The following is a 20,734-nucleotide window of genomic DNA, read 5'->3' as shown; positions in this document are numbered from 1 at the left end:
TTAGAATTAATACGCTCGTCGCCATGACGAAACAAAGTGACGTGTTTCCAGCTCGACGTTCTCTCTCAGAATGCGAGCGAGTCCAAAATTTCGTCGCGCCTATAGTTGAAAATTATTTGCCGTTTCACTAATGTACCTATCACTTTAAACCTAACTGCGATATAGTTTTTAATTGATGACATTGGGTATATTAACAGTTGAATTACCTGTATATAACAAAAATGCTTCCTGAAAATTGTCTAATACATAATAATAAATACCTATAGTGTAGATAAAATTCAATTAAACCCTGCCTAAAGCAAACCATAATAGATATTAGATATAAAATATCTAAAATTATGCCAATATTATATTATTATGGTTTGGTTTGGATTTAATCGAATTTTAAAAACCATCGACAATTTGTATTCTTAGTTCAATGAAATTGTATAAAAGTATACCTAACGAAATGTAGTGTGCTCCATTTAAGTCGAATCTCCACAGCCTACTTCTACCCTTCGCCATTGCTATTTTTGTAAAGATATGCACAATTTATTGTGCGAAGTTGTTTAAAAAAAACTTCAAACTAAGAAGACAGAACCTACATACTTTATTTGAAAGTAAAACTGTACAATTGCGAGAATAGAGCCGACAGGATACAGCGAGCACATCAATTTTTCTAGCAGCACAACTCAAAATACAATATGATCTAATACCACAGAGCACACTAAATGTAGTGGGGCAGAATGGGCGCAGGTCACTCAGTTTACTTTCCTAGAAACGTGGTCAAGAGGTGATGATCCTTACGCCACCACTAGCGTACCGTTTTTATCAGTCCTATTGAGATCTGTCATTGTCAGTTTTTAAATATAAATGTAATAAAAAATATGCCATCGATCTATTTTCTGAGATTACAGAAGGCTAACATTTCACTAATCCGCTACTATTTAGATCGGTGTAAGCTGAGGAATTCCTCGTCAACCATTGCAAATTCTACATCTCTTCATGGCATCTCCTGTAGGCTTTCTTTCTAAGGTATGCACATACCATTTCTTCACGCTCACAAGATGTAGGCAGAAGCTTATTTTCATAAATTCTTAGGATTCTATCGCTGACAGTGTTTGCATTGCATCACTCGGCCACCCTCCTGCTGACAATGTGGTGTATTTATAAGACTAATAATTAAACCATCTGTAAGTAACTTCACATTACAAATTAATCCACATACACTATTTATGACATATAATGTTTGAGGCTTTCACGGTTGTTTTTATCGTAGTAGATTTTTGGGTTTCCACCGTGTGTCCTTCTTCCTCCTTTACTCGACGTTTCGGGTTCGTTGCAGAGGCCATTATCAAGAGATGATATGTTTCATGATGAAAATGTAGTGTGGGTATGTGAATGTAAACGTTGCTCTAAGAATGTCAAAAGGAATCCGATTAGCTAAGAGCAAACGTTGCTCAGAGTAATCTGTCAATCGTTACGACCAGGGATACCGGCTCGAATATTGGATTTTGCTGATAGTGCCGGAAGCCATGACGTTTTTAACCGTAATCCATCAACCCTATTAATATTTTCAGAGTTTCTATGGATTTCAATGGCCTCCTTTACCAATCGTGCGAAATATCCTTTATTCAGACCCAATACCTTGGTTTCAAAGCCAAATTTGTGTCCTGTATCCATCGAGTGAGGAGGAAGGACACACGGTGGAAACCCAAAAATCTACTACGACTATCTATGACATTTATTTGCCTGCGAGGCATGGAAATAACGTCTTGCATTAAAGTTGGAAACGTTTTTTCATACAGTAAATAATCTTTATTTAGATTAACTATCACCTAAAATTGCACAAATATAGCACTTTCTTTCGGTGAGGTCAGTGACAGTTTTGTAATGGTTATCAATTTAACCCTGATCTTGAACCTCCCAGTTTGGAAATCGCTGGTGTAAACTGTCAAAACTGTCTATCTCGCTCTTAAAGTTGAAACAGCCAAGAGATATACTGTTAAAACACTTAGCACATTTTAACTAATTGTAATGATTAACCGCCTCAATACATAAATATGATAAACTACCCTCGACAGCAGCATTGTGTATAGAATAGATGTGCCGGATGTGAAAGGAATCTAGTGATAAATCTAAAACCAAGAAAGTCATCTTCTTTTTTTTTCGATATGATGGCCCTATACATAACTGAGATCATTGTCATGTTTTTTTTATTTTTATTAGTGTTGTCAAATGTGTTCGATTACTATCTGAATTGAACATTAATGAAAAGAAACTATGATTTTTTACTTTTCAATTTGAATTATTTTTGCAACCCATGTTCCCCTTTGAAATCTTCACGCAATATTCACACTCACTAACGTAGGTACAAGACAAGTAACACAGACAATATTTTCTTATTCACATATTTAATAAAATTCCAACATTCTTAAGTTAATTCTTAATACTTTTGAAAATAAAAATATATAAGTACTGTAAAAAAAATATAGTGATTACGATTATTGTAGTAGAACGGAAAACTGCGTCGTATCGAATTTTTCTTCAATCAACTCTCGACGGTAACTGTATATGACGTAAATGGTGAAGGCAGCATAAACTGAAACATTTTTTAAAAATAAATAATAAATCACAAAGCTCAGTAATAATTAGAATGACTTTCCCTATGGAAACCTATGGCACGCGTGCCACTTGTGACACTCGCAGACATTCTGCTTGCACGCGATTAAATTGCACCTACATATTATATTAAATCATTATTATCATGTATATCCATGTTTTAGGAAGATAATCATTTTTATCTTCATCACACTTGGAATTAGGGAATCCAATCCCGGGATCCCGGACAATTTTCGATACCTATAAATCCCGGGATTAGTAAACATAATCCCAAAACTTTCGGGATTGATTTTTCATCAATCACAATCAATTAGTATGTGAGGTAGGGTGGTATTAGGGGGATCGCCGGATGCTCACGGATAATACATTTTTGCTGCCATACGCAACTGTAACACTATAAGAAATAATTTCAAGATTAAAATAACTTTTTATATACAACGTTTTTAAATTTTCTGTTGAATTATTATGCTCAAACTTGAAGTAAATAAAAAAACAAACAAACGAACAAATATAGAATACTGAAATGTCATTTTGACATTTCATTTTGATTTCCATAGTAACGCACGTATATATTAATAATTTAGTTGCTAGGACCACCCCCTTGGCAACCAATAATAGTCTTTTACTGTTTACGGATTTTTCTGAAATAACTTTCCATCTTTCCACTTTTCAGTTAATTCTGTTTTGCATGGAAGAAATCCGTAAAAAGTAAAACACTATAATTGGTTGCTAGGGGTCTGGGGTCCTAGCAACTGAATTATTAATATATACGTATGTTACTACGGAAATCAATATGAAATGTCAAAATGACATTTCAGTATTTTATATTTATCCAGTATTTCTATCAAGTAAATTTTTTTTGATCGTTTAAGCTAGTCAAGTCAAGTTTATATGATTCAACAGAAAATTTAAAAACGTTGCATATAAAAAGTTATTTTTATCTTGTAATTTATGACCTATTATAGGTATTTTTTTTCTCTTCTAATGCGTGCCATGCAAAATCATCTAGCGTACCACTGGTGGCACGCGTGACATAGGTTCGCCACCACTGGTATATAACATTATTTTTATTATAAACTTTAATATAAGTACTTACCCATGCTCAGTGCGATCAATACAATGATCATACACGCCATGATAATAATTGCAAGGGCTTTGTCGTCCGGTGATAGATTCGATTGTAGCTCCTCTGGTAGATCTTTTGTTGGATCTATTGACAACACACGGACTGCAAAACACACTGTGGCGATAAAGCTCAAAATATCTAGAACGGCTGACATTATCATCCAGGTTTTCAGTATGCTGGTGTTACGCTGAAAATCATTAAATAATTGTATTTAAAAAGCAGTGTTTCCTCAAAATGTTTCAAATTTTGCCATTATACGTTTACGCATTACTATAAGTACGCCAAATTGCACTTATTTAATATTATTTTTTATCATTATGAATATTTAGAGCAGTGTTTCTCAACCATTGGTCCGCGGACCGATGCCGGTCCCCAAATAATCGCAATAAATGCTCGCAAGGCTTTAAATCCAGAGTCAATTTTTACGGTCTATTTAATAAAAAAAAATGTTTAGACTGTTTCTATACGCACCTTATAGATTCCCATTAGTAGTCCTAATGACATAACTATTCCAACAAGACCAGAAATTAAAACTGCCACGTCCTGTATGTTGTAGGCTTCATGGAAATATGGCTTATTTTGTGACAGTTTCAATACCTGGCTGCAGAATGACAATATGAAACACACCTGCAATAAAAAAAGAATCTTCGATAATCGTTGGTCAAAGAAAATTGTAGTCATAATGTGGCGAAGGGTGGAGGTAGGCTGTGAGGATCAGCCACGGGAATTTCCCGACGGGAATTCTCGAGAAATTTTAGAGATTTTCCATCCCGAATCTCGAGAATTGAAATTTTTAACATTTCGGGAAATCCCGGTTCTCGAGAATCTTTTCTCGAGATTTATTATCTATCAAATATTAATTGAAAAAACGATTTTTCTTAATTGAAATAAATTAACAAAGTTTGTCGTTTTCTCGAATGCTAGTGTGCGATCGTGTGATTTTAGTTCAACACAATTAAGCCAACGTCGACTCAAAATGAGTGTAATTTTTCAACATCAGGGAAATTTGTGTCTCAAAAGCGTACGCGATTGTCAGACGCAGCCAATGACAGTCTGTGTTTTTTGAAATTCTATTTTATAAAGTAATTTTTGATTTTCTTTTGTTTTTCTACTTCTATTGGATTGTCTTCTTACTAAAATAAAAAAATCATAATATTTGGAATTTGTCTGTTTTTACCAATGACATTGATTTTAGGATTTTTTACAGGTTTTTTTTTTTAAATTTTCCCGATATCTCGAGAATTCTCGAGAAATCTTTTCTGGAAATCTCGAATCTCGAAAATTCAAACTTTCATCATTTTGGGAAATCCCGAATCTCGAGATTGAGATTTTCTCTGGAAATACCCAACTCTAGCCATACATTATGCATATTAAACTTTGTCAACCGAACGTATTTGTTTTCATTGACCACACTTTAAGGGGGGACATGCTCGTCGAAGGTCAAAATTGAGTTTTTATTGTATTTTCAAACCATGATCCTGGACACTCCTTAAACGTTGTAGATAATCTATTTATATAATATTGAAGCCTTATTATCCTTTATAGTTATTTTAAACATTTGATGACTGCATGAAGTATTTTTGTTACATAAAATAGTATTCTTTTAAACCTCTCGCTCTAATGTTTTAGAATATAGTCATATTTCGGTACAGAACTGTGCAGTGGTGTTAAAATTTTTTACATTTATTAATTTTTAAACGCATTTACAAAACCATTAGTATAATTTATTACGAGATAATTTTTGTAAAATATTCACGATAAAAAATTATTTTGATAATCTGTGATCCCAAATTTGACAAGAATTAGGCATTTTATTATTCAAAAAATCAGCAAGATTAACACATTTGAAGATGATTCTAAAGATATTTATTATAAGCTATGTCTTTGACCTTTTAAGTGTGATAAAAATCTTATGAATAATGATTGATTTATAATAATTATTGACCTAAGAATAAGGTAGTGTTTTTTTGAAATACGCCATTTCTTTTGTCATTCCCTAGTGGTTAAGCTACAACATACGGCCGTAGCCATAAAATGACAAACTATAATTAAAGTAGGGAGTAAAATTATGTTAACGCGCGTGTTTGAACATGTACCTAACCGAATTTTTTTAAATTTTATTTAAACGGTACATGTTCAAACACGCGCGTCAATATCATTTTACTCACTACTTCAATTAAAGTTTGTCAATTTATGGCTACGGCCGTATGTTGTAGCTTAACTACTGGGGAATGACAAAAGAAATGGCGTATTTCAAAAAAACACTACCTTATTCTTAGGTCAATAATTATTATAAAGCAATCATTATTCATAAGATGTTTATCACACTTGAATGGTCAAAGACAAAGCTTATAATAAATATCTTTAGAATCATCTTGAAATGTGTTAATCTTGCCGATTTTTTGAATAATAAAATGCCTAATTCTTGTCAAATTTGGGATCACAGAGATTATCAATATAATTTTTTATCGTGAATATTTTACAAAAATTATCTCGTAATAAATTATGCTAATGGTTTTATAAATACGTTTAAAAATTAATACATGTAAAAAATCTTAACACCACTGCACAGTTATGTACCGAAATATGACTATATTCTAAAACATTAGAGCGAGAGGTTTAAAAGAATAATATTTTATGTAACAAAAATACTTCATGCAGTCATCAAATGTTTAAAATAACTATAAAGGATAATAAGGCTTCAAAATTATATAAATAGATCATCTACAACGTTTAAGGAGTGTCCAGGATCATGGTTTGAATATACAATAAAAACTCAATTTTGACCTTCGACGAGCATGTCCCCCCTTAAAGATGGTGTTGGTTAGTTTTTAAAATTCAATTAAGCCCTGCGAAAACCAACGCATTATAAATGTAGTACATAGTCAAAATTCTCGTATATCTATAAAATATCTAAATTATGCAATTAAATCATACATAATTTTTGATATTTTATAGTTAGAATAATATCTATCTTTATATATTATAGTGTACCCGCGTACTGATGCTCAAGATTTTAATCTGATTCTACGGAAGAGTCGGGATTATCCCGCTCTTCATAAGACGCTGCAAATTTTTCAAATGCCGCAAAATTGGCCTCTGTTGCAATCAGGTCCGCGTGGCCAATTAGGCCCATGTGAGGACGGACCCTGGCAAGCAGCTCCGTTCGTTCGGATTCGTTCGAAACATATTAGGTCAATACTCTGACTCCAAACACTAATTGATAATCAATACTCACGTGTATTTGCCAGACAACATTATAAGCCGACGGATAAGCCGCTTGGCCATCGTATATTTATATTGTATATGGATAGAAATCCATTACTAGTACCAGTGGAATGAAAAATATATTATAGAGAAATTACCATATTTATCCATGCGATGACCAACGATCCTGACCGTAGCTCACAGCCACAACAGCACGTATGTAAACGTGGAAACCCCATTTTGCTGATGATTACAATCTGAAGATTATAATATCTGAAATAGAAGAAAGTTTTGATGAATAAAAATATAAGTAATTTCACAAATTTCGGGAGGAGGAGAAGAATTTTTCTAAGTTGAAAACAATCTCAGGCAACCTACATCAATTTTATTTGTGAAAAAGGATTTTCATTTAGAGTCTAGACCAGGGGTGATGAATCTTTTCCTATCGGAAGGCCGCATTCATTTATCTTAAATCAAGGAAGACCGCATTTAAGAAACATACCTAAAAATGCATGTACAGGCATCCTTCAATTACGCGGTAGATAGGTTCCAAAGGATTTTTTTAAGAAAAAAAAATGTTATTTTTATCAAAAGATTATGTTTTTTTTTGTTTTTTCTCGACCGCGTAAATCGAAGGATGACTTTATAAAGAATCAAAATTGACTCTGATAATATAATTCCAAAGGCAATAATAATATTATTTTAAAAATATGATTAAGTATAAATGAAATTTCTTCCCACTGATCAGACACACTGTGATGTTTAAAACTTTAATAAACACGACGTGTTGGCATCAATTTGATTGGTATTAGAACGTACTAGGCTTGTCGGATGATGTAGGATGACATCGGATGTCCAAGCCATCCAATTATTGTCAAATGTTCACAACAAATACATATATGTATTCGTTGGATAGTGCAAGCAGGATATCTGATGGCAGCCATAAGTTAGAGCATAAAGTTTTCTCTTGAAGAACTCTGTGAAGCTTTCGCGTGCTTATAGAAAAATCTCGATAAACAGTAAACACAATGGCGCATTAAACTATAATCTGGTATTAGTTTAAATGACAATGCATCCGTCTGGTCCAGAAACAAAACTGTCAAAGTAAGAGAATGAAGATGAAGGAAAACATAAAAAAATATTTATTAACGGGTTTACCCTTTAAAATGTATACATACCTACATTATATTAAAATACATATTATTATATTTACACGGTGGACGGTGATACCAAATATCATAATGCCTAAATCCCCCATCAAAATCCTCCAATCGACAGAGTTGAGAATATAATGGTATTATTATTGTAACTGTAAATGAGTCAAGGCTAAACGATGATGCACAGCGAAACAAACAAAAAGAACGTTACCGTTGTCATCTGTTTCTGGGCAAACGAAGGGTCGAGGGTACTGTAGGTACGGTCAGTCGGTTGTTACGTTACCACCCTTGAGCCTTGGACATCGCCTCTAAATACGATTTGCTACCTTTTCTTCGCGCCAAGGCGTGTGTTTACAAAAAAATGTTGTTAATAATAATTAATTGAGTCGCTTAGAATCATAACTCACATATTCCAAAAATGAAGTTTTGAGATAATCGCTAAAAACCAACAGAGCACTATTTTTTGTAATTAGAAGAACAGTATTGAACTCCCTAGAATATTAATGAGTGAGAGAGTCGAATAACTTTTTTTTTTTTTTTTAATATATTATATACCTAATACTCCTAACGTTGCAGACATACAGCATACTATGAGAAATAGAGCTCCCCGATTGGTTAGGAAGGCGTTGGTGACAAAACTCTATTCTTTGAAATATACGACATATTACACCAACAATGAACTTTTTCAACGATTTTCACATGGTTTAAATTTACTTTTAATACTCAACTATTTTTCGGTATATAGATTAATTCATTTAGAATCACTTGGCATATTTAACTAAAAAACGACAAAATTGAAATATGTGAGTTATGATTCTAAGCGACTCAATTGTAGCTTGTCAAGCGAAATATACTTACGTAACTTTATGCCCCTGAGTCAGTGTTTTTAATAAGTGAAAAGTATAGATCAGCACCCTACGTAAACCCATACCTATCAACGGATATAGGAAATATTTAAAATTAATGAAAACTATTTATTAATTTGACATATTTTAATGTCAAGCTTTTAAGACTGGGTTGTGTTTGCTCTTTGGTTGCGGCGTAGAGGCGAAATTTCTTTTTGAAGAAGTGTTTTTAAAAAAAGATAGCTTTTTACGAAATGCCTGGATTGTTTTATCATAACATACCTATAAGAGTTTTACTTAGATGCAAAGAAATATTTAAGAATTTTGATTTAACATGATATCACACAAAAATGCAACATTCATATGGAAATTTACTTTTAATAACTCACATCGCATATTCTGTTCTTCATAAAATTCAACTATCTCTTCTCGCAGAGAAAATTTTTGGCTAACACCTGTTCCTGCGATAGCCAACGCACTTCAGAATGATATGGCATCATTTCAGGTCATGACGTGACGAAACTGCCGATGCCGTGTTGCATTTTCACGAATATAGTTAACAATAGTTATAACTTGTTGCAAAGTATCACTTAAAATAGTAGCTTTAGCACAGAGATGTTGTTGATGTAAGATACAATTAAAAGAAATGAGAGAAATTATCTAACATTTTTTTATAAGTACCTAATAAAATATATAAAGTTATAAGTAGGTACTTATAAAAATAAAAGGAGTTATTTTGTAAAATTTTGATTCAGTCAAAAGGCTGCACTTGAGATCCTAGAAGGCCGTAGGTTAGTCACCCCTGGTCTAGACTCTAGACCAGGGATGGCGAACCTATGGCACGCGAGATGATTTTGGATGGCACGGGAATATTTCATTTTGACAAGAAAAGAAATTACTATTTTATATATTATTATACCTACTTTAATATATACTTACTGTAAGTACTTAGTATTTATATTATATAATATTAAAAAAATAATGACGACATAGCCATGCGTATTTTCTTCGGTTTTTCATATTATGTTTACCAATCGATGCGCAAACGGAAACGACGAAATTCATGTATAAATTACAAATCGCATTGTATAAAAAATAGCAGGAAAATCCTTTTCAAGGTAATCATTACGTTTAATGTAAATATACAATTGCATAGTAGGTCGGTCCTTAGGATCGGGCAATTAATCAACAAACTTTATGAAATTAATTATCGGCAGTCATTCAAATTGTTATTTTGACTCAAACGTAATCTCTAAACATGGAAAACCGTTCAGTAAAGGAGAAATATGAAAGAAGCGTTTTTCAAATGCTTTCACGATCTCTTTGAGAATTTTGAAAACAAGACAAAAATAATCAAAGAAAAGATATGCCTTCGGCTAGAAATACGTTGAAAGATAGAATATCAATAAATCAATTTTAAAAACAAAACAAAACTTTTTTAATGGAATTCGTAAAAACTATTTTTTTTTAGAAAACTTTTAAAAACTTTTTTTTCGTAATCAATCTATCTAATGGAATCAACCTAATGGAACTGTCAAAAATTCTCGGTGTCCATCCGAATTCTGGAGTGAAGTAGGTCATGGCTGGGGAGGGCTGACAGGGCTCTAGCCTAAGGGGCTGGGCTGTGGGGGGCCCGGCGTGTCGGGTTGACTAGATAAGTGAGATAAACACACATCATAAATTAGATTTAATTGTAAAAAAAATGCCATGAACATTTTAAATTATATAATTGTGTAATCTATTTTCTGATTATTATGTGTCGATACTCGACAGCTCCATTATTAAAGTAGATGTATTGAAAATCGCCAATAATTCTCTGTATAAGTACCCTCAACTTGAACTAAAACACAATTTGAAAAACGTTAAAGTACTGTTTCACACTGCCTTTAATCTAAGCGGTAGGTAGGGGGTCCGCCAAATATCCTAGCCTGAGGGCCCGTTTCAGGATGTGGGGCCATGGTGTAGGTACACGGAGTGCTATAGACAAAAGACCGATAAACGAGAAATTAGGCTGTGTTTTGTTTAGTAGGTTTGTGTATAAGTTAAATGCAATAATACTTTTTTTGTCCATTTTCAATTAATATTTTGGAACCTCTATATAAAAAAACCAAAAATCTACGATAAACATTCGGCAAAAAGAACGACTACACCCACTACAGTCGGTGGTGGTGTAAATCAAAAGAACATTTTTTTTCAGTGGAATTCGGCATAAATATTGTAGCTCTCTAGACCAGTGCTGTAGACCAAGCGGGTAGCATATCCAATATTATTTGAGTAGTGTTTTAGCATACTAGATGAACATGTCCAGCATGGTCGCTGTTAGTCACTTCCAATCCGCCAGTCGCCGATGACACGCTCAACGGTTACCGCCACTATGCCTCCAATTTAATAAAAACTAGGAGAAACTGTACAAATATATCGCCGTGTATTGTGAAAATATGTAAAAATAATTATATGATGAAGAAAAAGAGCCTATGGGACTAATTTGCATTCTCCTTCTTGCCCCCCCCCCAATATTAAATCCTGGGTGCGCCACTGGCACCGCTACATTTGACCGTTAAGCCACGCGCATTCGATAACCACTTGTGGATTCGACAACTCGCAATAACTCTTAGGTGAACGTCCTTACTCCTTAGTCATACCGCCAAGCCAGGTGTGTATTGCTTGAATCAAATTGAAGTATCTGCATATGGGGAATCCGCCACTGATTCGACTTGAATCTAGGGGTAAATTATTATGGAAGTCAGTGGCACCTCGATTTCGTTAACCCATGTTCTCTCGTCGTCTTAAAAATCATTATAAAACAAATTTACGGTTCGGCATAGAGTTTGGGCAAGAGAAGAGTAATTTTTTAAAACCTTTGTCTTACAAATGAACTAGATAGGCACCAATGTCGGGACCTATATTTAAAATAAATGAATAATATGACAATTTTATTAAATTTAATTGCTCTTGTAGACAACTGCGTATATCAGGTTGAATTTTCATGACTTCATGACGTGTTTGGTTGGAAAGTTGACATTTGAATAAAATGTGATGGTGTTTTGGAAACAAATTAATATTTAATTCATTTTAGATATTGCACCACTAATTAATTAGTTGTCGAAAATCGAGTTCCAGCAAGATTATAATAGGTATCAGTTTGTTTTGGTTTACTAGAACAAACCCATAGATAATATTACTATAGTATTGTCAATATTTTAACACTTCGTTTCAAAATGTAAGATCACAAGAAATAATATAATAATAATATTAACCCACAATATTTTACGCATTATAGAGTTTGGTAAAATACTAAACAAAAAGTTCTCTGACAGGTACGCAACATTATTTTTATTATAAACAACAACATTTGCACAAATTTCGTCACACGGCGCCATCTATGAATTTCTCAAAGTATGAAACGATAAATGCGTTTTAACCTAGTAGGTAGACAAAAGTCAACTCAATCCGGTGAAACCGGAATCATTAATATTATCATCACCACATCACCACATCACCACACAATGTAATAAATTTAAACAATGAATACCTATACCTAGCAACACTAAAAACAATAAAAATATTTATGTAGGTTTATACGTTGGTACATAAATAAAGAAATCACACATTTGTCTATGTATAGGTAAGTACGTGTATAAAATAATAATATTATGTAGGTATCTACCTAATTAAAATGATTAATAATGCTCACCAATAAATACATCCGATGTAGGTACAAAATAATTAATATTATTAAGCAATGCACGCTACAAAAACGTATTAACGCAATCTGACTAGCTGCAAAATTGAAACTAACCTGAAAACTTCCCAGAAATAAACGAACACAACAGTGACATTTGTCCGTCCACATGCAGACTTATTTTCGTTTGTTTCATGAATTCATCACAGTGCATGCGTCGTCTGCGCATTGCGTGCATCATACCGGTTTAAAAATGGTCGTTATTTGTTTATATAGTAATAATTATTATCAGATTGGATAGAGAGATTATTATTTACGAATTGCGTAGAGAAATTATACAAATAACCCATAGGATTATACAAAAAAAATTAAAAAGAAGTGATGCATTCACAGTTTTGTCCAAAAAGTACGACATGACAGTACTAGGCGTCATATTTTTCCAAAGAACATCAAAAAGTTATGGAAACAACGCACCATCAGTTACTTCCATGAAATTTGACAATAGTCAGTATGTACTTAATACGATACTTCAGTGAAACGGCAAATAATTTTCAAGTATAGGCGCGACGAAATTTTGGACTCGCTGGCAATCGGAGAGCGAACGTCGAGGTGTGAATACGTCAATTTGTTTCATGATGGCGACGGGGGTATTAATTCTCAAATCGTGTAAAGATGACTAAAAACGTTACTACTTTACTTGAAAAAAGAAAACATGTCAATGAATATACCTATTGTTATTGTTACTAATAGAACATTAAATGGACGCATGTTGGATTTCTATAACAAATTATATTTCGTTCGGTATGCGTCATTTGCACCCGCGACCCGCAATCTGCGCATCGCCTAGCCACGATCTTTTTAGACCATGCCTCAACTGAGGTAATGTATGGCCTTAATATTAATATTACATTTAAATCGCTTTAACTTAATACCCCGTTTACACGACTTAGATTATTACTGCTGACAGTACGTATTAGCGCGGTAATAACAAAAAAATGCACATATCGTGCAAGTTTCAAGATTGCATGCATGGATCAAAAAAAATAAGTAGCTTCTGAATTTCCATTCGACAATTATTGGTCGGTGAGGTATTTGCGCGTGCGCAGTAGAACGATAGTGGCGAACCTACCGGATAAAAACGAATTACACCGCGCATTTCAACGTTTACAGATTTTTACGACCTCTCAAATGGCACCATACAACGACAATGTTTTGCTTATTCTTGAAGAATGAGATTGGAGAGACATGTATCTATAGACTAAGGGAGAGACAGTCGGCACTTTTACGTGTGAACAGTTATTATTGCGAAAATTTTAAATTCACACCATTGGTGCAAATAAATACATACACGTGTACAGGCGCTATAAGTTGTTGTAATCAGTATATATTTTTAACAAATAATGACGTTTACGGGCGTGAATAATTCATACAACAATGTGTATCATTCGTGTAATTCAAAGTACACCAACTAGATGGCAGAAATCTAATTTCAAGACCGATTTTGACGTTAGGACACAATCAAATATCATAAAATGTGATAATAAATAGAAATAAGTAAAACATATGAATATAATAGTTACCTACTAATATAATTATTTGGAATTAACTTTTTTCAGTAGTTTTATCCATGATGATAGCTGATATTGCATTACCGAGAATAATTTTGTTCGTCTACGAATTTTTCTACATTTACGTGTAGATATTATCTATGATTTGACGAAGACTTTGATGGACAATGTAGACAGCGAGACGAATGCTTCCTACAAACTCCGCTTGAGGCATGCGCAAAGCTACTTGGTGTTAAAACCAGAATTTATAAGTTGAAGAGAAAGTGGATGACGAAGTGAATAGGTGTAGACATATATTATGAACTGCAAATAATGTGTGACAGAATGTGATTAAGGCTGTCACAAAAGTATTGATACTCTAAATAACGTTACTTTTGACTGATATTTCAATACTTTTGTACTTATCGATATTTTTTTTCATATTTAAAATAGTTAAAAATGCTATTTTTGACGCTGGCAATCCATTAAAATATTTTCAATATTTTAGTAATTATTTTCATTGAAATATTATAAGGTAAGTATTTTGTTTGAATATTTTTGAAGTAATACTTTTTTAGGCGCGTTTGGGAAAACAGATCACAGTGTGTTTTGGCGTGTGACGCGCGCAAATATAACGCATTAATTTGCGTGGGACGTGGGGCGGAAGTTTTGCCCGGCGATGCAACATAATTTATTTTGCGCGGCGACGTTCGGGTGTTCCAAATAATGTTGCAACTTTCATTATGATTATTCATTAAGATTTAAGGCTATATTTATGTAAGTATTATTTATGAGTAAAATTATATATCAATAAATTTTATGAATTTTGAGTTGGAAAATAATTAAAACAATGGTATGTTGTAAATTTACAATATTTAGACACTTCATACACAAAAATACATATTTTTACAGTTTAGGATAATATTTGTCGCATATCCCATCAATTATTTATTTATTAGCGGTTGATAATAATTGAAGTCAATAATACCTAATTATTATGTTTCATCACAAAAGCCAATATCACGTTTCAGTTAAACCATTAAATAGGCTATGTTTTACTTTTGATTTGTAATAAATTATTATTGTTAACGTGTGTTGTACAGTCATCTGTTTAAGAAAATATGGTCAAAATAGCGGTTTGCTAGATTTTTCAAACACAGGTTTTGAGTTTTTTTTTCCAAAGAAGGTACATTCTCCAAGAATATTATTTATTCGCATACATAATATTATTGTTGACGGTACCTATATCGATAACATACCCTTGAGATCGAAATGAATGTAATCATAATAACACGCCAATAAAATTTGATTTTTTATTAATTCATCATGGGCACGTCTGTATCGATTATAACCGCTGTATAGCAAAGATGAGTTTTTTGTTTTGTTATGCCAAAGAAGTATAACTTCTAACGTGCGTATATAAGTACAAACACCGGTTTGTTGTTCGCCTATAAATATAATAATTTATTTATTTTAGAAATAAAGAATATTATGGTATTACAGCGATTGGCCAATGCGCCATAATACATAATAAATACAAATTATAAAACTGACTTAAAAAGTATTAACAAGAAAGTAGAAGAGAAAGTATGTTATTATGTAAAATTGTAAATATTAAAGTAGAATGATAAAAAAAAATTATAACTATTTAACACGTCCACAAACATTATAAAGTTTCAAAAAAATCAACCTTTATGGTGTCATCAAATAGGTTAATCGCACGATACACAGCATCATGAAACATCACATCCGTCCTGCGACTGGGTATCATGAAGACACCAGAGTTACGATTGCAGAGGCGCGTTTCCCTAACGCAACATGACTCAACATACATGAGAAAAAATAAAAAGGGGGCCTCCGAAGAGTTAAAACCGGCCACTTAGTTTTTTTTTTTTTTTTTTTTGTGATTTTACCGAGGCTTTGACTGCGACTCGCTGTCATATCGCCTCTTCTCTTCTAGAAGGGGATCCTTCGATCAGGTCCTCACTCCTATTCTGTTAAATGGCTTTATAATTATTTTGTCTAGCTCTTCCGTCTTTCTTTCTTTCTTCTTTAGACGCCAGTGTTTTATGCACCAGAATCGCTCTCCTCCGTATCCATCCCTTCTGTATTTTCGATACATCGTGTAATCATTGAATTTCAGATAGTCTAATTCAGACCTCAGCCAAGTCTCTGAGATTAATGCTATTGAAATTTTTTGTCTTATTAAGTAGAGTTCTATATCATCCTTTTTTTGCTTCATACTTCTGGCATTCCATTGTAAAATCCTAATTTGTTTTTTATTATCCATTTTGCTCCAGAACCTCCCCTAGAATTTCCTTTAAGTGTCCTTCTTTGAATTGTTTGCATACCCAGTCCACTGCTTTAATTATTAGTTGTTTAATGATCTGCTGCCAGTCTCCCCCTTTCAGCAAGACTTTCATAATTTCTCCCATCGCGTTAACCTCTGTCTTCCCCTTTGAATTTTTCTTATTTTTTGTAGGCTTTACGCTACTACCTGTAGATATTATTGTTGAGCCTGAAGCTTCTACCACCGCTTCTTCTTTCTTTTTGTTTTCCTTAGTTTTTTGAATTGTTTCGCTTTCATCTCTTCCTACGATTTTTTTTGTTTTAATATGTCAGCATAGCTATTATTTAACATATTTTTTTTTGCTTCCTTGAAAGGTATGTTCATTTTTTTCATTGCTTCTTTGCAATTCTTTTCCTCTTGCCACTTTGGGCGTTTTTGGCTGTTTGCCGCGTGGTTACCTTTGCAATTGATGCACGTAATTTCCTCATTTTTTTCGCAGGTTTTGTGGTTTTCACCACACTTAGGGCACGTTTCTACTGTACGTCCGCAATTGTTCGCGATATGCCCATATCGCCAGCATTTGTAGCATTGCATAACCCTGAATACATACGGTTCTACAGCAAAAGAGACTCCATATATGTAAATTGTTCTCGGCAATATTTTCTCCCCAAATTTAATACTGACTGACGAGGTCTTTGTCAGCTCTCCTGTATCACCTTTTCTTGTCAACCTCTTAAGGTTGATTACTTTTGCATCACTTTTGATTTCCATTTGCAGTTCTTGGAGGTCCATATCAATATCGACTTTTCTTATTACTCCATAAGAGCAGGAGTCATTCTCTTTGGTCACAAAACCGAGATCTTTGAGTTCTCCAGCTTGTTTCACTTTATCTGCTTCTTTTTCGTCTTTTACTTGGATGTACGTCTTTAAATTTTTATTGTAAATTTTCTGTACTTTAACTCCTGCCTTATGCAGCATCTGCGCTATTTTCAATTTTAATGGAATTTTACTTCCCGTCGCTATCATGACGATGTTTTGGTTTCCCTTTGGAGTGACCCCAGAGTCTCTTCTGGGTTTTTTTCCAGAGGTCACCGTTTGCCATTCTTCTTCTTTTTCTCCAACCACTTCCTCTTCATCATCGTTTCTTTTCTTCTTCGTTTTTTTGGTTTCATTCACTTCCATCGTGGTGTTTTCCATTTTATTGCTTTTGCCGTTCACGCGGTCTTGGAATTCGCGCAACAGTGTGAACAAAAAACAGTGTGGACAACCCCTCGCTTCACAGCGTTTGACGCACTCCCCGCACAAAGTGCACTATCCGTGCAACAATAAATATTTTTCACTTTTTCTCAAGCACTGGCACTGATTGTCAAAATCACATGGGACCACACATGTTGAGTTTATTGTCAAATTCATTTACAAACAATATTATTTTTGTTGTATCCCGTATTTATAACCGTTCGCGAGTAACCAGGCGAATAGCGTCCCGAATACGCAAGCGAAGTTGTACAACCTCACTCCACCGCTGTTGGCTTCCGACTGCCACTTAGTTATAAAATTATATTGAAATTTGAAAGCATATTTTTCACAAACTTGAGTGGAAAATAAGTATTGCCCAAAGCATAACGAGATTCCTGCATAAAAGTAGGGGTTCTAATACTAACTTCTAATAGCTCCTGATGAAAAGTAAAAAAAGGTTAATTAAGTAGGTAGATGCGAACTGTGAGCAAAACAAAAATAATTACAAGATAAAAAGAACTTTTTATATACCACGTTTTTAAATTATCTGTTGAATCATATACACTTGAAAATTCTATGTATTAATAAATATAGAATACTGAAATGTAATTTTGACATTTCATATTGATTTCCATAGTAAAGCACGTATATATTAATAATTTAGTTGCTAGGACCCACTTAGCAACCAATAATAGTGAGTAGTAAATATTACTTTTAACGATTTTTTTCCGAAACATACAAAACAGAATTAACTGAAAATTAATTCAATTCTACTTAAAGATGGCTAAAAGAATTAAAAGAATACTTTAGCACCGTGTTCTGATATATTCTAAAAGTTTCAAATGTCTAGCTAGTCGGAAAGTTAGTTCAAAGTTCACAATTAATATTTGCTAGTATGGACTGATTGCAGCGCTCGAAATGGACAGGAACGCACCGGAGCGCCGTTGTGGTTCGTGGAATTCCAAAATATACCGTTCCGGCTCGTGGATTCATTTAAAATTGCGTTGCGGTTCGTTAGATTGAGATATTTATGTGTGAATGTATCTTTTAAAGTTTTTTCTCAAAATTAAAAATTAACGAATGCCGGGCGTGCAAGGGTTAAAAATAAAATTTATGACATCCCTAAATTTCTTTCAATTTTCTTTTTTGTGTCGATACATCCGTGTCTAAATGCATTGTCTAAACACTCCAAATAATTGCATACTTACATAAAAAAAGTAACTACAGCTGCAAGCTACAAAAGAATTGTGCCTTTGCTGACATTGTTTGAAAACCTTTTGTACTTAAATAACGTAGATTCAATGAAAAATAAAGTTGGCACCTACATATTTGTATAATAATTTCTAAAGTATGAAACATCTCAGTACAGTCTCGCTTTTACCTTTGACTGGTATGCATTGCGAATTTACTTACCTACTAATTTATTACTTATATTTTATTGTGAGTGATAAAACTTATTTATTTTCATCGCCATCTAATCGCCGTGTTAATTTTATACCCACGTCTATTTTTGCGGGCAAAATTTTCGGTGGTAAAATTAATATGATAAAGTTTGGTAATTTAAATCGTACAATTCCGCTAAAATATACTTATTAGTGATAATCGCTTGTTTTTTAAAACATTTTGTATTATTTAAATTTGTTCTCTTAAAATTTGGTTAAACATCTCAGCAGGCGATACCTTTCTATATATTACATATAAGTATATTTTTTGTCGTTGGTATCCAAACTGATTTAACATATAATGCTGTCGACCAGTGGCCACAAGCAGAATTTTTTCGTTTTGAAAATGATAAATATGAGTGGATATTTATAAATTTTATGAAGGTTTAATTAAGTAGTAGGTACTTCGTGTAAATCTTCTAAAACATTAAGAATTCACTCCGATAAGCATTTAAGATCGACAATATAGTTGAAACAGGGTTTTCTGATTCTATGTCATTTCGACAATTGACTCGACGTGTTAAAAAATATTTATGACGTGTCGTAAACCCTTATTTTTACAATGAATAATAAATGAATGCACCATTATGCCATTTTCCTACAAAAATGTTTTTGGTATGAAACTATTGAATAGCCTACCGTAATTAGTTTATTTTTCAGGGACGTTTCTATTGTGTTATAATTACATACGTTGTAACTTGCTACTTTAAAAATAATAGAAATAATAGATACCTACTATATAGAGAACTTTTAGTTGATTTTTGTTTGTAAATTTGTTTAAAAAAAAAAAGGAATATCCTCCAATAAAATTTTATTACTATCATAATAATAAATTATTGTTCTGTATTATCATTATTCATCACCGTGGCAATAATAATGACTATAATGAGACTAGGTAAGGACAAACATCACAAATTGAATCGTTTAGTTTAAAATACACTCACAAATTAGGTAGGTACGTGTTCAGTGCGGACAACAAATAATTTTAGATGGTAGTCATAGATTAAATAAATACGGTGGTAAGTTCTTTAATCTGAGGTGGTAAGTGTACGTATATTACAATAATGGTAACCAAAGCATCATCATTGTAACATATAGGTCATGGACTCCACAACGAGGGGCTGAGAGGGCTCTAGCCTGGGAGCCCGTGCTCAGGAGGAGCCCGGCGAGGCGAATCGACCAGATAAGTGAGATAAACACACATCACAAATTTGCTTTAATAGTAAAAAAAAAAAAATTTCTTACAATACTATTATTTATAGTTATGTGGTTATACGAAACAATTCTTAATTGTTTATCAATACTCGACATCTCCATAATTCATATGGATGTTTTAAAATATACAATAAAACACTAAATATACAGATTATTGTTACCCCGTACATACTGCCTTTATTCTTAGCGATAAGAAGGGGGCCCCGCCAAAGATCCTAGCCTGGGGGCCAGCTTCACGATGTGGGGCTCATGGTATAGCTATATACATACACTACAATATCAGTCATTATAATGTTGAATATAGGTAGGTACCTACTGATTAATGACAATTTTATATTATTCTATAGGAATCGTGTTTAGCAACTCGAGTTGCACCTTCCGTCATG

The 20,734-nt window shown here is 33.3% G+C and overlaps 1 protein-coding gene across 1 annotated transcript; it reads right to left on the bottom strand.

Annotated features, from left to right (window-relative positions):
• Positions 1–2,376: 2,376 nt before the first annotated feature.
• On the bottom strand, positions 2,377–12,785 carry LOC147070624 (uncharacterized). The gene is made up of 5 exons (XM_085948740.1): positions 12,736–12,785; positions 7,093–7,207; positions 4,199–4,354; positions 3,698–3,914; positions 2,377–2,581 (listed from the first exon to the last, which is right to left on the bottom strand). Exons 2-5 carry the CDS (start codon positions 7,171–7,173, stop codon positions 2,484–2,486), a joined length of 552 nt encoding a protein of 183 aa, XP_085804866.1. The 5' UTR covers positions 7,174–7,207; positions 12,736–12,785; the 3' UTR covers positions 2,377–2,483.
• Positions 12,786–20,734: the final 7,949 nt, after the last annotated feature.

This window comes from Rhyacophila brunnea, unplaced genomic scaffold (genome assembly GCF_057557595.1).
Source record: "Rhyacophila brunnea isolate RB1 unplaced genomic scaffold, BYU_Rbru_1.0 scaffold_21, whole genome shotgun sequence".
In the NCBI taxonomy this organism is placed as follows: Eukaryota; Metazoa; Arthropoda; class Insecta; order Trichoptera; family Rhyacophilidae; genus Rhyacophila; species Rhyacophila brunnea.
This window is presented reverse-complemented; position numbering and strand designations above follow the sequence as displayed.